General features: G+C 41.9%; 1 protein-coding gene across 7 annotated transcripts in view; it reads right to left on the bottom strand.

Annotated features, from left to right (window-relative positions):
• The window catches only part of LOC100712198 (collagen alpha-1(XVIII) chain), a 52,988-nt gene that overhangs the window by 13,423 nt on the left and 20,588 nt on the right, over positions 1 to 18,977 (bottom strand). For 3 of the 7 annotated variants that reach the window (XM_019352034.2, XM_019352037.2, XM_019352039.2), the window contains exons 1-8: positions 16,590 to 17,697; positions 6,766 to 7,307; positions 4,131 to 4,211; positions 3,993 to 4,052; positions 2,845 to 2,920; positions 2,414 to 2,485; positions 467 to 609; positions 367 to 384 (exon numbers count right to left, since the gene is read on the bottom strand). In XM_019352034.2, coding sequence (XP_019207579.1) covers positions 367 to 384; positions 467 to 609; positions 2,414 to 2,485; positions 2,845 to 2,920; positions 3,993 to 4,052; positions 4,131 to 4,211; positions 6,766 to 7,307; positions 16,590 to 17,541 — 1,944 coding nt within the window. In that variant the 5' untranslated portion in view covers positions 17,542 to 17,697. Of the gene's footprint in view, positions 1 to 366; positions 385 to 466; positions 610 to 2,413; positions 2,486 to 2,844; positions 2,921 to 3,992; positions 4,053 to 4,130; positions 4,212 to 6,765; positions 7,308 to 16,589; positions 17,698 to 18,977 lie in introns of those variants that run through there. The other 4 variants (XM_019352035.2, XM_019352036.2, XM_019352040.2 and 1 more) reach the window with 3 other exon arrangements.

Genomic DNA, 18,977 nt, shown 5'->3' with positions numbered 1-18,977 from the left:
GCTATATGCCTTTTTTGTGACTGACCAACTTCAGGAAGCAGCCAGGGCTTGTGATCAGTACTACCACCTTTTTCTGACTGGCAGCCTCTCAAAAGCAGAGGGTTTAAATAGCAGGTGAACGGACCTTCTTTCCTCACGTCTATAGCTGAGGACATGAAGCTATCCTTTCTTTGTGACACTGGACAGAGCCGAGTGTGAAAAACAAAACTCTATCTAAACTCGAGAGTTTAGAGTTTTCTGAGTCCTGAGCTTCTGCATTGCAGGGATTATTTGTACACATGCTGACTTCCTTATTTTTGTTTAGCTCATTATGTATCAAAGCCAAACTACATGTGTATGAGTAAATGGACAAGACACTTTACATACCTTTTCACCTTTTTCACCCTGAAAAACAGGAAGAAACAGTTGAGTGCATCAGCCATACGGTCACTAAAAACACACTCACAGACACAAAGTGGCGTCTTACCTTCTGTCCTTGGACTCCACCCTGTGCAGAGAAATTAGAGCCAGAGCTGATACCTGAATCTCCCTTTGCTCCTACAGGGCCCTGGTCCCCCTTTGAGCCTTTCTCTCCTCTGTCTCCTTTTTCACCTTTAGCACCGATTGTACCTGAAGTAATTTAGCAAGTTAGGAATATCTAGACTGTGCTGCAGGACAAGAATGCTTAAATACACATGTGATATGTGTAAATATAAGACCAGCAACTATCAATGCATCATCTACTCTTATAGGACATGGATGTCAAGCACGCTGATCCAGTGATGATCAGCAAACAGTCCTTCACCATCACCCGGAGCAAAATGTGAAATTGGAACTGCAATAATGACAAAATGAAAGCACAGAAGATGCCAAAGCAAAAGCCAAAAAAAGTCTTTAATAAAACTGGCTTCTATTTATTTTTCTCTGCAAAAAAGGCAAATTTTATTTACGGGAAGCAGTTAAGAGATCAGTCCTATAGAGGGAAGCAGGAATTCTTGCTTCTCATTTCAAGGTTAGCTGTGTCGTCTTCATGCATTCTCAATCATCCAGGAAAGTAAATCTCCAAAAGTTGAATCTGTTCATCTGGACGACGCTACGTCCAGATGAACAGATTCAACTTTTGGAGTTAGCTGTGTCGTTTCTTCAGGGTTTTATATTTAACTTAAATAAATAACAATAGATAAATAAATAAAATAAAACCATGTTGATCTGTAAGTTTGCTTTTGGTAAAGAAACAAAAGAGACAAATATTAAAGCAGACACATTAGTGCTGCTTACAATAAATGCTGGTTTTCTATTGTTGGTGATGGCTGGAGTCAAAATGTCTTTATGAGCCCAAAAGGGTCACGAGAGGCAGAACATGCATGTTTTACTGTTTTTTATATTTAAACTAGTAGGTTTCGTTGCTCCTGCTTCACAATAAAAAGTTACAGTAGTTTTGTTTGTGGACTAACAAAACTGCCAAAGTCATAAGAAAATAACTAAGTAAACAAATAAGATAATGAGATAGTAGAAAGATGAAAGTAAATAAACTGAATAAGAATGAACAAACAAAAAGACAAATAGAAAATTAAAACCCATGTAAATAAAATAAAATAAGTGAAGAAGTAAAAACAGGAACATAAATAAATAAGTCAACAGTCAAATAAAAAACACAGAAGAATAAATAAGAAGATAACAAATAAAAAACAGGAAGTAGAAAGAGGAAAGTAAAAAAAAGTTCAAATAGGAGAATGGAATAAATAAATAAAAATAAATAAATAAATAAAAACTGAGCAAAAAAAGGAGGAAATAACACAATTAATGGAAATCATAAAATCTGAAATACCAATGTTCATCTTATTTTATGTATTTTGGTATATGGCACTTTTTGGAGCCATTTATTCATTCTTTTATTATTTTGTCAGTTTTGGACCTCCATGTGCGTTGCCCATCATCACTTATACAACAGAACGTTTTACTCAAGAAATGTCCGATAGAGCCTTAAACTTAAGTTATTATATCATGTTTTGCACCAAAGTTGACTGGAACAGAGATTTTAATAAACCTGTAAAATGTCATTTCTACCATCTTGTGATTTTAATTTAAGTCAATCTGATTAAACAGAGTTCCTGAGGACTATTCAGAGTGGCACTACAAGTAGAAATAATGTTGGATGTTGTGCTACAACTTCAGTAGTAAGTAGTCAGCTACTTCAGTAGTAATCCAGATTTGCTCTCTTGGGGACAAACATAAGACACCATCACATTGAAGCCTGCTGAGCGGATGCTGACGATCAATCAACCTCCACCCATACACTGAGCAGAATGAGAAAGCAGCAACAGCCAGAGCACTCCTCCTTTACTGTGATAGGAAGGCCACAGATTGATTAGGACATAATCCTAATCTGATGTGCTGCCAGGCGTTATCAGGACCCTTTTGCCCCGTGACCCACCTCTTGAGCCTAATAATCCAGGCTTGCTGAAGTCCTGCCTGCTGTACTCCACGGAGGGCTGATACCTGACATCTGAACACAAACATACCTTTACCTGCTGCTCAGAGAACTCATGAAACATTTTTGTGGCGTGACGGAGGAAGAAACGTTCTCATTTCATGAGCAACTCAAAGAGAAATTTTTATCATCCACTAGAGGGAGCTGAAGAACTTCTAGTCATACACACTCCTTGCAGCAATCTCCTCACACGGGTCCAGACAGGCAACCTGACGCACACTTTTCTGGCTTAAAAATGTCTACATGATGTTTCTTTGGCAGCGTCTGCTGCATGGTTAAAAACTTCCATTACACATTTACACAGCGCGGTGCTGAGAGTCCTGGAAGAGCACGCTTAAGCTCTGTAGTTATAGATTAACACACTTTCTCTTTACCTGTTTGTGCGAGTGTGTTTATGTGTGAGGAAATCAGCGGAGGTTCAGGCAGTGGACGGAAAGGTGGAGGGGTGGTCTGTGGGGGGAACGGGACACAAATACAACAGTTTAAAACATCTGGAAATTCACATAATAGAATCCAGCCACGTCACATGTACATCTACATTTATACGTAATTTTCAGACAATATTTGTGCACAAGAGCAGACAAATACTGCCACCAGGTGGTGGAAAGCAGATAATTTGCATTCAGTTGAAATTTATTACAAATGGATTTCACTTAATCCTAATTATTTCTTATGATACTATTATAATAAGTTGAAGGTACTTTTTTTTTTTACGAAGTTTAAATGAAATGTTCACCACTAGCGAGCAGTGTGTCACCAGCTGATGTGTTAATGATGTTTTGGGGTATGTGTGTTTTTTAAGTTCACCCAACTGTTTTTCATATTCTCTATGGTCTCCCATATATATAAAGGATCCTAGTGTAAAAATATTTCACTGCAAAAGAGATTTAACTGAAAGAGACCCATAAATTAAAAAAAAAAAAAAACTACTACTAAACTACTAAATAATGTTAAGCCAAATGATCGCCCCACATGAACTCCTGTAATTTGGAAACTGATTTATCTAAACCTGGTGTGACCTTGGGCACAGTGAGTGTGCTTTTACTGCACTGGCAGTGTGTTTAGGATCACTGTCAAGCTGAAATACTAGTTTATGTCTGTGAAACTTATCTTTGGAGTTTTTTATAGATTCAACTAAAGAAATGGGAACAAATGATGTGTTTTTGCGACAGGCTGGTAGCAACAAAGCGACTAAAGATAGAATTTAAATTTTTTGTTGTAGACAAAACACTGGTTCATCCCTTCAGTTAGGTGCCTTTTTTAAGCTTGAATGATTCATAGGTCAGTGTTACATGGCTTAACAAACAAAAAAGTTTCCTCTGATAATGGTCTGATAAAAAGTAGCTAATGTCTAAAGAAAACTTTGAGAGACCTCCAGAAAGCCATTAATAAGCAATTCAATGCCTACAATTCCCATAATGCAATTAGGCCCTGCTGTTCCTCTTGAAAAACATCTCGAGATGAGATGACTGTAAATCACTCTTGTATGTTCATATAAGACATCCACAAAGCTCATACAGACCTTCACGCTGCCTCCCATCTGCCTCCTCTCACCATCGCCGCTGCCATAGTCACCAGAGCCCTGCGATACAGAAAAAAACTGTGTTTCACAAAAGCCTTCTGGTGGTTTGACTGGAATATCAGAAAAACAAGAACTCACGGCGTCAGAGTCGTCCTCATAGTCACATAAACGCTCAGCTGCCCGAGGGTTTCCCACCAGTCTCAGGTCTGCCATGTCACCCTAAAACACACAGACAGTGAATCCCACCATAGGTATTATCAGAAGCATGCAGATTTTATGAGCTTTAACTGCAGCCATCTTAATTTCGTCCACAGTTCTCCACTTCATAGAGAGTCATATGATCACCAGAGTCCCTGTCTCAGAGGTTGAAGGTGGCACTACCTCCTTATTGTTAATGACCCTGACACAAGCCCTGGATGGAGTGCCGCAGGGAGACGTCACAAACAAGAAAGAGCAGACTCCCAGATACATCTGGAGGAGGATTCGTTGCTATTTTTCATTTTTTCCTGTCAGAACTGTGAAACATCTCTTTAGCATTTCCTCTGCTGGTACCCTGGAGATTATGCGTACAAAACAGACGTCTCTTCCTTTTGCACCACACTGTTGTATAAAACAAAAACTATGGTCTTTAAAAGTGATAATTTGTCTTTCTTGTTTTATAGCATTGCTGTAGCTTTATGCTTATTTCTGAGATGAGTGCCATCATGTTGTTTTGTCCAATTTTTAATGCGTTAAACTTTCATATTTCCTAAATATTGATAGTGATCAAATCCTCAACACATAAAGAAGGAATCTTTTCTGGCATCTTTATTTTAGCACATTTATTTGTATGTTGGAGCAACTGAAAGTATGCCGAATTAGCCATGAGCATTTCCTGTCTGCAGCATATATGTAAATGTACGTGTAACTGTATATGAATTATTTTGATACTCAAGAAATCTTAAAAATGTGATTTTTGTCAACCAAGTTCTGCTGAAAGGATCTTTCCAAAAGAATAATGGTCACTGGTGACCCTTGACCTGGCTCACTTTTTAATTTACAACTTGCTCTTCTCAAGCGCTTTGAGGAACTGCAAAAGTCATTTTCCAGGAGTAGGTTTTGCAGGGTAAATGAATGACTGTAGGTCAATACTTCCACTCACAGGATCAGGTAGAGTGATCCAGTCCAATCTACAAGCAAGATGAGCCGCTGTAGGCAGGTTAAGCCACGGCTTGGATGAGTCATCCTCCAGTCATTTATGCCCAACGAACAAAACTAATCATGCTAAAACTGCATAAGCTACAAAGTAACACACACAGAGACTGTTTTATTGTTATTACTTATTTATTTTAATCACTAAGCAGCGTTCAGTAAAGACCATGTTAAGAAGCTATCAGCTGTGTTTCAAAGCAGACCTGAGTAAGAGCAGCATCAGTTAAAATTTGTAAATACTTGAAATCTTCTTTATGCATTTTTGGACTTCATGTAACCTTCAATAAATATGACTGTGTCATTGTTACTACGCAACCCACTGAGATTTTGGAGACATTTGACCATTAACCAGTGTTGGGAAGGTTACTTTTAAAATGTATTCCACTACAGAATACTGAATACATGCCCCAAAATGTATTCTGTAACGTATTCCGTTACGTTACTCAATGAGAGTAACGTATTCTGAATACTTTGGAATACTTAATATATTATCGTGCTGTTTACAACTACATGAATGTCCTATTGCTGTGATTTATTACTGTTACTGAAGGTCCGCGGCTCCGAAACGTAGTAAAGGGACCTCTGGCTAATACGTCGGGTTCGTGTCGGGCTGGTAGCCGAAAACTAGCTTTACTTTGTTGTCTGGGTCAACTTTGCTTGCGGGAGACAGAGAGAGGCGTTGAAAGGCTTCTCCAACGGAACTTATTTTTTCCGGAGGAAAACACGAACACAGTGTACAGTTGAGTCTTAATAGCTTACTTACAAATGGGCTCGTCAGGCACTCTTCTTGGCTGCTGTGGTTATTATTATATTTACATGCTTCCAGCTCCCGTTTTTGCTCCGTGACAGCTCGGACTTTTCCTTTCTCTCCCTCCCTCGCTCACAGACACATAACGGGTATGGTAGTCCATTCTCCCTGCAGCACGGACTACACTGCCCATCAGGCTACATGCTTTAGGGCTATGCCTGTAGCATTCTGCCTTTTAGCTTAGCACAACAACAACAACAAAAAAACGCTCTCTCACCCAGGAAACACGCAGAGAGAGAGCGCGTCACCCTGTAACCATGGCAACCGTAACGCTGCCGCCTGGAACAACAGAACATAGCTGTCAAACAAACCCAAACAATCCTGACCCGCGACAATATGAAACAGGGAAGTACCGCAGTGTAATCCATTTATTTCAACAAAGTAACTGTATTCTGAATACCACCTTTTTAAACGGTAACTGTAACGGAATACAGTTACTCATATTTTGTATTCTGAATATGTAACGGCGGTACATGTATTCCGTTACTCCCCAACACTGCCATTAACCATATGATGTTAACTTCGCTGCCATTTTTTACATGTCAAAATCATGGTGACGGTGTAGGATCAGGGGAATAAGGCCCAGTCACACAGGCCCAGGGACCTGTCAGTGACCATCTAACGACCACAAGCCAAGATGGAAAGATTAATATTTCTGGACTGGTTGCTGGCAGTCCCAAAGTAAATGATTGTTGAAATCCCAGTCACATAGGCCTACAGGTTGGTTATCATCTGGCGATCACCAAGGAACATCAAATCTGTGGATCCACTTACCAGGAACTTGTCACTGTCAGCTCCTCCCGCGTGACCCACAAAGAGCCCCGATGCAGGGTCGAGATCCATGGGATCCGGCGAGCGCTCAAACTTCACCACCTGTGGCTCAGAGTCGCAGCCATGGTAGAAGGCCACCTGCTCCTCCATGACTGACAGCGAGAAGCGACTCCAGGTGTCCACCATGCTCGGCACCTCAAAGCTGGCAGCCTCGTACGAAGCCTCAGAGTCAGGCTCGGTGTAGAAAAACTGAACCTTCTGACGGCCAGCCTTCACCGCGCTGAGCTTGACGGCGACATACATGAGCTTCTGGGTGGCATCTGTGATGCAGAAAAGGATGGAGGCGGCAGGAGTGGAGGGCTTGACATGGAAGAGGAGGGAGAAGTGGCGGTAGAAAGGGCTGGGGACATGGACCAGAGCTGGCTGGCCCGGGACCACTGAAGGAGTGAACCGATAGGCAGGCTCCCCATTTGGCCCATAGGCGGCGGTGAACTCTTCTAGTGGAGGTTCTCCAATCAACTGGAGTAAAGAGATGCCGCTCTTTTCTGTGAGAGGGAGGAGACAGGAAGTTAAAACATAGTCAGTGCACACATAGGAAACAGAAAATTGGCTTTCAGTTGCCAGCCATTGAAAAAAAATGTTTTCAATGGTTTATATCAATTGGGTGACATTCATGTTGTTGAGTATCAAGTAAAAATCCTTCATAAGAAGAAAAATATACATAAAAACTCACAAACCAGCCAGTGTAATTAGTATTACACTCTCATATGTGGGACTGAACCGATAGTACAGATGCAGTATTATCTTTGCGCAGTAGAATTAAACGTTGAAGGGTTTATAAGACTCTGGTCTTTTTGTTGGGATGTTGTGAGTATAGTGCATGTGACAGATATATGTAGCCTCTTGGTCTACAAACTTAAGCCACTGGAAAGTCATTTTAACCTGCATCCTTTGTAAAGGCCAACAAGATGGCCTATAGTCATCCCAAGCAGCGTCGTGTTTCAAGACAGCAAGATGGCGAGGGCAAAAAAACCTTTCTGGTCTTAAACCACTGTATACGATCAGGTTTTTGGACAATGGCACTTGTTTTGCAATTTTGCTTCTGTACACCACCACAGTAAATCAAAGGATCAAGATGTGATTCAGCTTAAATTCAAGGACTTAAAAAAAGTTATTCTAAAGTTATTCTAGTCATTTTTTTACACAGTTGCCCATTTTCAAATGCTAAAAGTGGACAAAGTTTTAAATATTGGTTCATTTCCCACCACAGACTATCTAAACTTAAGTACTCACCGAACCATTAATAGAATAATGTATAAAAATGCATCTGTGATTGTACCGAAAGAAAATTCATATACTTCTGGCACATTAAAGGTATTTGAATGTTTTCTAAGACTGGCTTTTACTGAGAGAGGAGGAATACATGAATTTCACAAGTGCTTTTCACTGCAAGATTCACCGAGTTACCAGTCTGCTGCAACTGAAGTGACCCTTGAAGATCCCATGTCTGGAACAACAAACCGAAAAGTGCACTGACACTGCAGGTCACATGGTAAAACCACAGATCCTAAATTCAGCAATGAGGGTGATTTAAGAACAAAACTGTCCAAAAAAACATGGCTACAAGACATTTATGGGACACACTCTGAGACTTCGAGAGTGGGTCACATTAGTGGAAAAACTGCTTGAGTTTCAATTCCCACAGACTAAAATAGCCCAAAAGGGAAATGAGAAGCAGCAGATTTACATTCTCATAAATCAGCCTCACGGGGGAGAAGCAGCATTTTTTGGACCAGGGTAGGGTTTGAGGCCTGCCATTGCACAAGTGCAATCTGTGCATTAAAGGCGTACAGAGGTCATCAGTAGTGGGGGTTTCCCACATTTCTTAGTGATGTGAATTTTATATGTTCACGTGTGGTCAATATTTGATGCCATTTAAGCCACCTTATTGTTCCCAGGATTTCTTAAGGACTTTGGGAGGTTTTGTTCGCTTTCCACCTGCTTATGCTGCTGTCATGGATAGTAACAGGACAACCACATCATAACTAACTGCTGTCAGCCTGTAAACTCTCTCGACCTGCACAGCAGCTACAAGAAGCCTGGCTCCTCTGGGATTATAGGATTTGATCCAACTGGAGCTTGAGATCAGCAGGGTGGAGGGCTTCTCAGTGAAGGCACCTGCTATTGGTTCTTCTCAAGGCAGCACAGCTGCTGCAGCTGTTGTGTGAGCTAAACCATAGTGGTATATATTTATGCAGTTTCAGAAAATGACAAATGACAGCACAAATGTGAACTTACAGTTAATCAAAAATGGTACACTGAAAATGAATTTCTCAAGGGAGGCCCCTACTCTAATTCCATACATGTTCACATCTGGAAGCTGTCTAGTTTTACCACAGCTCTCCCACTAACCCAACTCTGCAGCCCAGTAACAGCGAACCCTCCCATGAGGGAGGCTAATGTCTGCCAGCAAGCCATTAGCACTGTGGTTACAAGACCATTACATAACAATTACGCAAAGTTTTCTCATTTCTTTATCTGGGCTGCAATCTAGTCTCAGGGTCTTAATGTATTTCTGTTTCTTTCCTGTGAGCCAGAATGCAGAGGAAGCAACAGGGAATAAGGAACATGCTTATTTTTAGAGTTTTTCCTGGCAGGATTTTATATCATTTTACCTCTTCAGACATTGTAAAAAACTTTTAAACATGTTTTGATTTCATACAGCACAAAATATTATGTATAAAGCAATAGATATATTTAATTACTTATTAAAAAGGGACAGTGCAGTTTGACATAGCTTCAACTTTATGAGCTGAGCTGAGGGAAAGGAGTCTCCATGTGTAAGATACTTTCATTAAATTCTACAGGAATTTCATTTAATAATGGAATAGTTATCATATATGCCCACGATTATCTTTATTATACACTTTATTAGGTACACCAGATCAACTGCTCACACGACAACATATCGATGCATTTAGGCATGTAGACATGGTCAAGACTACCTGTTGAAGTTCAAACTGAGCATCAAAATGATGATGCAAGGTGATTTTAAGTGACTCTGTATGTGGCGCGGTTATTCATTTGAGACTATTTCAGAAAGTGCTGATCCACAGTGAGCGGCAGTTCTCTGGGTAAAAATGTCTTGTTGATGCCAGACTTCAGAGGTGAATGTCAGACTGCTGTGAGCTGATGTGAAGGCAACATTAACTCAAGCCGTTACAACTAAGCAAAGCAGAAGAGCGTCTCTGAATGCACAACATGTCCAGCCTTGAAGCAGATGGACTACAGCAGCAGAAGACCACACCGAGTGCCACTCTTGTCCACTAAGAGCAGGAAACTCAGGCTACAATTCACACTGGCTCACCAAAACCAGACAACAGAAGATTGGAAAATCGTAGCCTGGTCTGGGCTTGAGTTTTGCAGCAACGTTCTAATAGGAGGGTGAGAAGTTGGCTCAAACGATATGAAAGCATGGATCCATACTGCCTTATATCAACAGTTCAGGCTGCTGGTGGTGTGATAATATGGGGGATATTTTCTTGTCACACTGTGGGCTCCTTAGTACCAACTGAGCATCATTTAAACACCACAGCCTACCTGAGTGTTGTTACTGACCATGTCCATCACTTTATGACCACAGTGTACCATCTTCTGAGGATGCCACACCATGTCACAAAGCTCAGATTATCTCAAACTGGTTTCTTGAACATGGCAATAAGTTCACTGTAATCAAACAGCCTCCGCAGTCACCAGATTTCAGTCCAATAGAGCAACTTTTGGGATGTGGTGGAACAGGAGATTTTCATTGTGGATGTGATCCTGTGTCCGTGGCACTTTGACATGCATCACATGTTGTAGGGACCAAAATCTCTGAAGGAATGTTTCCAGAACCTTCTTGAATCTATGCCAACCTAGTGTGTTTAAGGTGTGCTAAGCGGATGGTAAGTGTTTGTCATAATATACATAAAACGTAACTTTGAGTTTATCAAAAACACGAAAAAACTGCAGTTTCATTGGATCGAAAAAGAAAAAAAACAAATGTTTAATTCAAATGTTGCTACATTTTGATTTGTGCATTTCAGGAAGTGAAGCCCCGCCTATTTTATATAAGTCATAATGACAAACAAACAAAGCTAAAACCACAGAAATTTGGTGTGTGGAATGAGCAGAACTGTTGCAAATTGGGCAGTAAATTATGTTCATGAAGGATCTCCTCACGTTAAGCTGTTCAAATTGTTTTTTTATGCTCTTAAGACATCAGCTCAGATCTCTGCATGGGACACCATCGAATAATGAAATACAGATTTTTTTGTTGAACCATTCATAGGAAGCTAATTTCTGACTTCCTTTCTCCACGCTAACAGTCCCCATTGTATGCAAGAACAGCCCACATCAATGTTTCGCGGCCTTAATGACCTCATGTTCTCGGTTACAGGGGATTACTGGGGTGCCATGTCTGTATTTTCCAACATGTAACTCCAGAGAAATCCGACGCCTGCCTGTTTTATCGTGTGAAGAAAAAGACACAGGCAATGAGGAGAGGCACGGACTGACAGATGGACAGACAGAGGGCGGGAGGGAGGAAATGCACGGCAACTGTCCATGGGAAAGTGAACCATGAGGGACTGTTAATGGGACAAAGTGGACGGGCCCAGCAGCCCGAACTGACTCAACACGCCAGTTAAAACATGCAGAAATGTCACAGTGGAACTAATGAACTCCTCCAGAGGTTAGCAGTGCAGAGACCTTCCCTCATCCTGGAGGGGGAGCATAAGAAGAGTTTATACTATCCTGTAAAATCTGCGCCTAAGCCTCAGTGTTACTGCAGTCAATGTAACCACACTGTGTGCTTAAATTACAAAGTGCAACGGGGAAAGTAATGCAAGCATATGATGGTTAAAGTGGCCTAAAATAGAGAAAAATGTAAGAAACTACACCCTCATTCTTCTCTGCTTGACCTGAAATGTCCTTTACTTGCAAAAGCAACTCAATCCGCCTTCCATAATTACACCAAATCATCTACTGTGTCTGAACAATTTCAGTAATTTCAGTGTTTTGCATGAGGAATATTATGCCATTGTCCTGGTATTCCCAAAGCAGATCTTAATATATCTGCAGCAGAAACCTGCAGGTCTTGATTTGGAGAATTGAGGACGTGGGTAAGAATTAAATCCAGGACTCTTTATCCTAAAACACACCAAACACTTCATTCACACAGCTGGCCTGAGACTCGGGCTGTTAATTGCACCGAGTCTCGGCTGTGCCATCAGTTAACACTTCAAATGGAGCCCGTGACACCTTCAGCCAGCCTCTGATCCCTGCTCAGACTCTAATCCACGGCTGAATGAGCCCAGAGCCCAGAGCCAATTAAAGTTGAGTGAGGGGGATCCGTGCGGCTCAGATGACATCAGCTGGATTCTTCTTTTTGTCCCCATCTTGCTCCTCGAAGAGGCAGAAGAGCTGAAAAGCTCGGGCTTTTGGCTGCCCTCCAAAACAAATGTGTCTATGTGAAGAATTTGAGAAGTATGGACGGTGACAGGTACCACTGGTTCATAAATTTAGCCTGCAGCACATGTCGAAGTGCATGATTTATTTATTTCATCATCCGTTTTGCTAACAGGACCATATTTCAATGTGTCTAAAGCCCAGTTTTTATATTTTAAGTCTGTGTTAGCTCTCTTACTCTCCAATTTGCTACAGGGTCAAACGTTAACCGTTGCTGTCGTGATACATGTGTTACAGGCATGAAGCAAAAACTACTCACAGAATGAATGTACTGAAAACTGGATTCATTAAAAGCACCAAATCTGACTTTTAAAAAGAGGAAAAAGTGCAGTAAAACAATGTGCTGGAAGGCAAAACTAGGGACTTATTGCAAAACAGATCTGAAAACTGAGAACTGAAAATATAATTTGATAAAGCAAACAGCCCTAATACGGAGTATTTTGACAGCTTGTTGCTTCTAACAGTTACCTGCACACTGTGTCCAGTTTCCTTCTCTAACAGGCTCCAACGCTCCAAGGTTTTTTTGTCAATAAAAAAAAAATTGTTCAAAACATTTTTATATATTATCTGTCATTTAATGGTTAATTACATGAGGGGAGGTCTGATCTGGAGTCTTTGCTGGGACGATTTTGACCCCCAGGCCTTATGTTTGACACCCTTTCTCTAATGTATTTACTGCCAAGTCATCTGTCAATTTGTCGTATTCTTCAGTTGCTCGCCAACAGCGTGAACGCAAATAGCAAAGACTGACCTTTCAGGCCACTTAAAAGTTTTTTGCTTTTCTTTTCAGTGATGCTGAAACCTTAAAGCTTGGGCTGCTGGTGGCACTACCTTTTATTTTTATGGGATGAAGAGAGGCTGAAAACCTTCATGCTTTCACAGTTTGTGTCTTTTGGGGAACTAATAAGGGAACCAATCAGCAGCAAAGGAGAAATAAAGATAAACAAGCAGCTCACAACCGGCTCATTAAACTGCCGTCTCTTTTTTTATGCCTGAGTACTAACTGAGCACTAACCATGCAGCAGGGGAACCCAGAGGCCCTCCAGGGTGGGCGTGGCCTCTTGAACCTCAGCATCAGCTGGAAAAAGATGAACTTTAAACAAATGGAAGTGACTCAGTGTCAGTTTGAGACACTATAAATGACACATAAATGGCCCAAAATGCATTTAAATTGCTTCTAAGTTGAAGACCCAGTAATTCCCCACTCACATAAAAGTCTTTCTCACACTTGTGCCTCATTTTGAATCCCTGCTCATCTTCTAATGGTGTCCCAAACACTCAACTGCCATCCATCAAGTGTGACTGGGTGAAAGAGTGGGTGACTGTCGTGCCCTCTGCCCTCCTGGCAGAGACTGCAAGCCTCCCCGTCTCATCCCATCACAATGCTCTCTTGTTACCGACCGCGAGATCACCGCCCTTTCTCCCAAACCGAGCACACAATTGTCACACTCAATCTCTCGGAGCAGACCATTTTCCCACCCACAGCGGTTATCAAAAATACCTTCCACAAGCTTCCCCCCACTTCCACCGCCACTGCCACCACAGACGGCCTGATTGTTTCCTCTCCCTCTGGGAAACTACAAAACGCCATCCATCTGTAAATCTACATAACACACCAGCTGATTAGAAATGATGACATGATAACTCGAGACAGAAAAGTGTGGCTGGCATGCAGGAGTAGGATGTGATGGGAGCAATAGAAGGATTACTGCCTGCTGTGAGAAACCAACCTACATCTAAATGCAAAGACAACATCACAACTGAGAGCTTACACTGAGTGTTTTTGATCAAATGTAGGCGCCCTTAACCCCCTTTGTCATCCCTTGTGCAGGTGTTTGGAAAATCACAAGCAATAAAAACAGTTTGACTGACAACCACAGGGGACGTGTTATAACCCGTACACCCCGAGCAATAACAGTGCAAAAGCTTGGCTGCATGCATAGACCAAAGTCTCCAAAACGTACTGCAATGCAGATTCAGGAGTCTGCTGTGGGGTGAAACATAGCTGTGTTGGTGTTTTAAAGCCACAAGTTGTTGTAAAGGTCATTCAAACATTTGCAGTAAGCATTCCCGCGGGAAACACACGATGAAGAAGGTTTTCATGTGGCAGAGGTCAAAGTTTTAATTTAAAAACCCCCCAGGAATGTACAGCCAATGACGTGTGCTGCTAAATTTATTAAGCCATTAAAAGGCTGAACAAGAGCCTCTGATATATTTGTCAGGGTTTATACTCACTGCAAAAGTTTCTAACCTAATGTATATATGATTTCTAGTTTACAGTATAAACATCTAACGTGACCAGAATAGATTTAAGTGTCATAAAAAAGATGCAGCTACCATCAAACAACTTGCAGGCATGCTGCTGCTGACCGCTACTGACTCCTCACATTAAAAATGCCTCGTTTGCAGGAGACAAGACAACAACATGAACTGCTGCATGCAGCCTGGTGACAACGGCGTGAACTCAGGTGTTTTATCATGCGTCAGGGGAGAAAGTGACACCACAGCCACTTCAGCAGTTGCAACATCAATGTTTTTGCATGTTTTGACCCTTGATTTACAAAAAGTGTGTACTTAACATTAATCAAACCCATCTTCCAAATTGCAAGCTTTTTTCTGACTTTAAATATACGGAGGACCAAAACCGCCTAAATAAAATAATACATTAAAAATTAGAAAGTGAAAAATAAAGATAATCATCTACATTTTTAAATTATGTGGGCAACATGTGTCAGCTGTATGACAGTCTATACATAACGCATCACACTTATGTGTGTTGGTAGTTTCTCAGTTGATTTTTACCAGTATATTAATAATTAATTATTACAATTTTACGTTTAGATATGTTTTTGGGTGTTTTTGGATAAACATAAAATATACCAAAAACATTAGTGCCTCACATACCTAACTTGATTAACTAACCGCAAAATAGTTGATCATATGATAAACCTGTTTTTTGGTACTCTGGGTCCTCCGAATACAGAATTTCGATATTTATTACAGTGAATATGATGCCTTCATTCACTTTTAATATACTACCGATCAAATGGAACTGCACTTAAAGTTTACTTTGATAAGAATATGGATGTAAGAAAGTTGATTAAAGCCCTTTGTGACCTCAGAAGGAGGCGTGTGAAGACTGTGAAGCCTGAACTGAACCCTGCTTGAGACTGTGAGCTACATGGTTGCTACTTACTACACCTGATCCTCTAAAGCAAACTGATGTTGCATTGTGGGTAATGTAGGCACAAGAATATAACTTTTTTTTTTTTAAAGATGATGAATGCTCTTGTGCATTAATTGTGATTTGTTTCAGTTAACATTATCCAAAACAGAAAACTTTATTAACTAAACTGCAGTAATTTGAACCTAGATAAAAAAGTGATGATGATGGTTTCTAAAACTTGTGAATTTACAGCCTTACATTATAATAATTCATATATTTGGGAGTTCTGGATGAAAAAGACATTTAATAATTGTATCCTGTGATTTGGGAAATTGAAATTTCTTACAAGCAACAAAATAATCAAAAAATAATCACTAGCTAGAGCCCCAGTAAATGTGAGGGTCATTATCTTCCTCTAGTAAAACAAACCCACCAGTGGTTTCATGGTAGGGGGTCAAATATATGTGAAGCTGTAATGTATAGCACCTGTAGTCACATGAGCCAGAGTACTTTATGGGCTCCATATGATCACATTAAAATGGTAAAAACATGCAAAATCCCGTTTAAAGTGAATCACGTGATGGGCAAAGACAATGATCCAGCTGGACACCAAAACAAACACACACAGACGCTCCGGATTCAAAATGTATCGTCACACAGGATACATTCTAACCCGCCGCGGTTACCTTTCCAGTTACTAACTGACACGCACACCGGACGCCCGGGCTCATGAGCTCTTTCAGGCAGGAGGTCACACTCCACTGGGAGACGCCCGTTTTCCAGGAACGCCCAGCAGCTGTCTTGCAGTGTGTGGCAGAAGCTGCGGCAGGGCAGGTGAGAGACGGGGGATGGACACCTGGGAGTCAGGAGGAGGCAGAGGAATAGCTCTGCGCTGTGGTGACATCCTGCTTTGGTGAGCCACGCCCACTCCTGTAGGACCGCCCCGCCTCCTCCACAGAGGTGTGGTTGAAAAAGTTGGGCAGCGAGAAAAGGCGTGGCTGTCTGCAAACGGGCCAATCAGAGGGCGCGGGGAGACAGGGTGGGCCATTCAATTTAGAAACGACACCTCTAATCGTCACGTCTGACTCAGATCCACCCCCTTCCCCTTCCCCACCCCCAGACCCTTCCTCCACCCTCTCCCCCAAAAACCTGCCTGGCTTCATCGTCACGTCAGACTTCTCCGTCTTCTCCGTCAGGCCGGCACTAACAGTCCAGGTGGTCGTGGTCGCGTCCCACACCTCGACAAACTTACGGATGCCTGTGGCCACGTTGATGATTTCTTCCCCAACCCCGGACAAGTTGTCATCCTCCTCTTCTTCCTCCACCTTTGCACCAGCGGCAGTCTTAGTAGAACCTTCCTCCTCCATCATTACACTGCTGGTAGTAGTAGCACCTTCCTCCACCTGCTTTGCAACAGTGGGTGTCACAGTGGGCTCTTCCACCTCTGTCATCACAGTGCTAGCTGTCATTGTAGGCTCTTTTCCCTCCTCCACAACACTGACTGTCATGGTGGTACCTTCTTCCTTCATAACACTGACTGTCATGGTGGTACCTTCTTCCTTCATAACACTGACTGTCATGGTGGTACCTTCTTCCTCCACAACATTGACTGTCATGGTGGTACCTTCTTCCTTCATAACACTGACTGTCATGGTGGTACCTTCTTCCTCTTCACTGGCACCAGTGAATGTCCTTGTAGCACCTTCCACCTCCGTCTGTGCACGACTGGTTGTCATGGTGGGACTTTCCGCCTCAATCTTTACACTGCTCGCCGTCATTGTAGCATTTTCTTTCTCCTCCTTTGCCCCACTGAATGGCATTGTAGTAAGTTCCTCCTCCTCCTTTGCCCAGCTGGTCACGGTGGGATCTTCCAGTTCCATCTTTGCACTACTAGCTGTGGTTGTAGAACCTTCATCCTCTTCTGTTGTACTGGCGGTCATTGCTACAGAATTGCTGTTCGTCGCTGTGTAAGAGGTTAAAGTGGTAGCATCAAACGTAACCGCTTCTGTCGTTGTTTCTTCATCCGTGGTTCCCCAGAACCAGGCCTCCAAGCTCCCAGAGCAGAGGATGAGGAGCAGCGTCGCAGTCTGGAGCCTCCTCCACATGGTGCTGGCTGTTGCAACAGCGCTCTCACTGATTCCTCAAAGCACCACCTGTGCCAGCCGGGCAGCAGTTAAATCGAGGCTGATCAAGGGCCACTGAGCAACCAGTGAATGAAAGCAGAGGCATAAAAACTACTCTGGGACCCTCCCCACTGAGCTCCCAGCGCAAACTCCCTCAAAAAAAAAAAAGAAAAAGGGCTCAAATACACTAAAACTCCTCCCCTGCATGACTCCTGTGGGTCTCCTTAGAAAGCATACAGGCATGCTTTTTACCACACAGGCACACCCGGCCTAGACAGACGTGTGCTCTGCAGAAATGTGGAGTTTTCATAAATGCACTGCAGATCATAAAAAAAGGTTTAGTTCACACTCTAAAGGAAAAGCTCATTTTATTGGTGAGCAGGACTGAATAAATGCAATTAAATAAAAGTAAACAAGTAAATTAACCAAAGAAAATATTAAATATTATTTTATAGGCAATAATTAGTTAACCACAATTTGATAAAGCATAATGACAGGTTACATTAATAAACTTCTACTAACTGTATTTTTATTTTTTTAAAAGGACGAGGCTCGCTGTTTCCTGCTGCTTTGAGTCTTTACGCAAAACTACACTAACTGGATGCAGGCTTTATATTGGTTTTTTACCACAAAGGCACAAGAATGGTAACTCTAAGCAGCTGCAGAAAACTAAACTGTGTCTTCAGAGCAAAGAAATGACTCCTAAAGCCATTTCCAGCAGCCGAGATGCCAAAAATCCTTCCAAAATATGTACGACTCTTAAAAAAAAGCTGGGTCACTGTGCAATTACTTCCAAATCTCTTAAACCCATATTTCTTTCACAATACTACACAGAAAACATGAAATATTTACAGTGGACAAAAAGTGAGTGGTACTAAAAAGAAACCGTTGCAGGAACATTTTGCAGCTAATTAGGTTACTTAGCAACAGCTCAGGTGATTGGGTACAAAAAGAGCAACTTCAGAGAGGCAGAGTTTCACCACCCTCCAAAACCTGTGTTTAAAATCAGTTATCAATGCTCAGTTCAAAAGCCTGAATCTCTGAGGGTGTGGAGGAGGATCAGCACCTGTGGGATTGGCAGTTTGAACACCTGGACGGGCACCATCAATGCTTAAAGGTATATACAGGTTTTAGAGCAGCACATGGTCCCATCCAGACAACGTCTTTTTAAGGGAAAGTCTCACATATTTCAGCTAGGCAGTGCTAAACTGCATACTACATCTGTTACAGCAACACAGATTAAGAGTCCAGTTGCCTGACTGGTCTGCACTGCAGGCAACTGGACCCATTCGGAGCATCATGAGAGGAAAAATATGACACCATTCCTCTCCCAAAAGTCCGTCGGCTGTTCTCCTTCAGCTCCTTGACGTTTACAGACTGTTGTTAAAAGATGGCGGTATGCTACTCAGGGGTAAACA

This window comes from Oreochromis niloticus, linkage group LG23 (genome assembly GCF_001858045.2).
Source record: "Oreochromis niloticus isolate F11D_XX linkage group LG23, O_niloticus_UMD_NMBU, whole genome shotgun sequence".
NCBI lineage: Eukaryota > Metazoa > Chordata > Actinopteri > Cichliformes > Cichlidae > Oreochromis > Oreochromis niloticus.
Note: the sequence above shows the minus strand (reverse complement) of the source record. Positions and strands in the feature narration are given on the sequence as shown.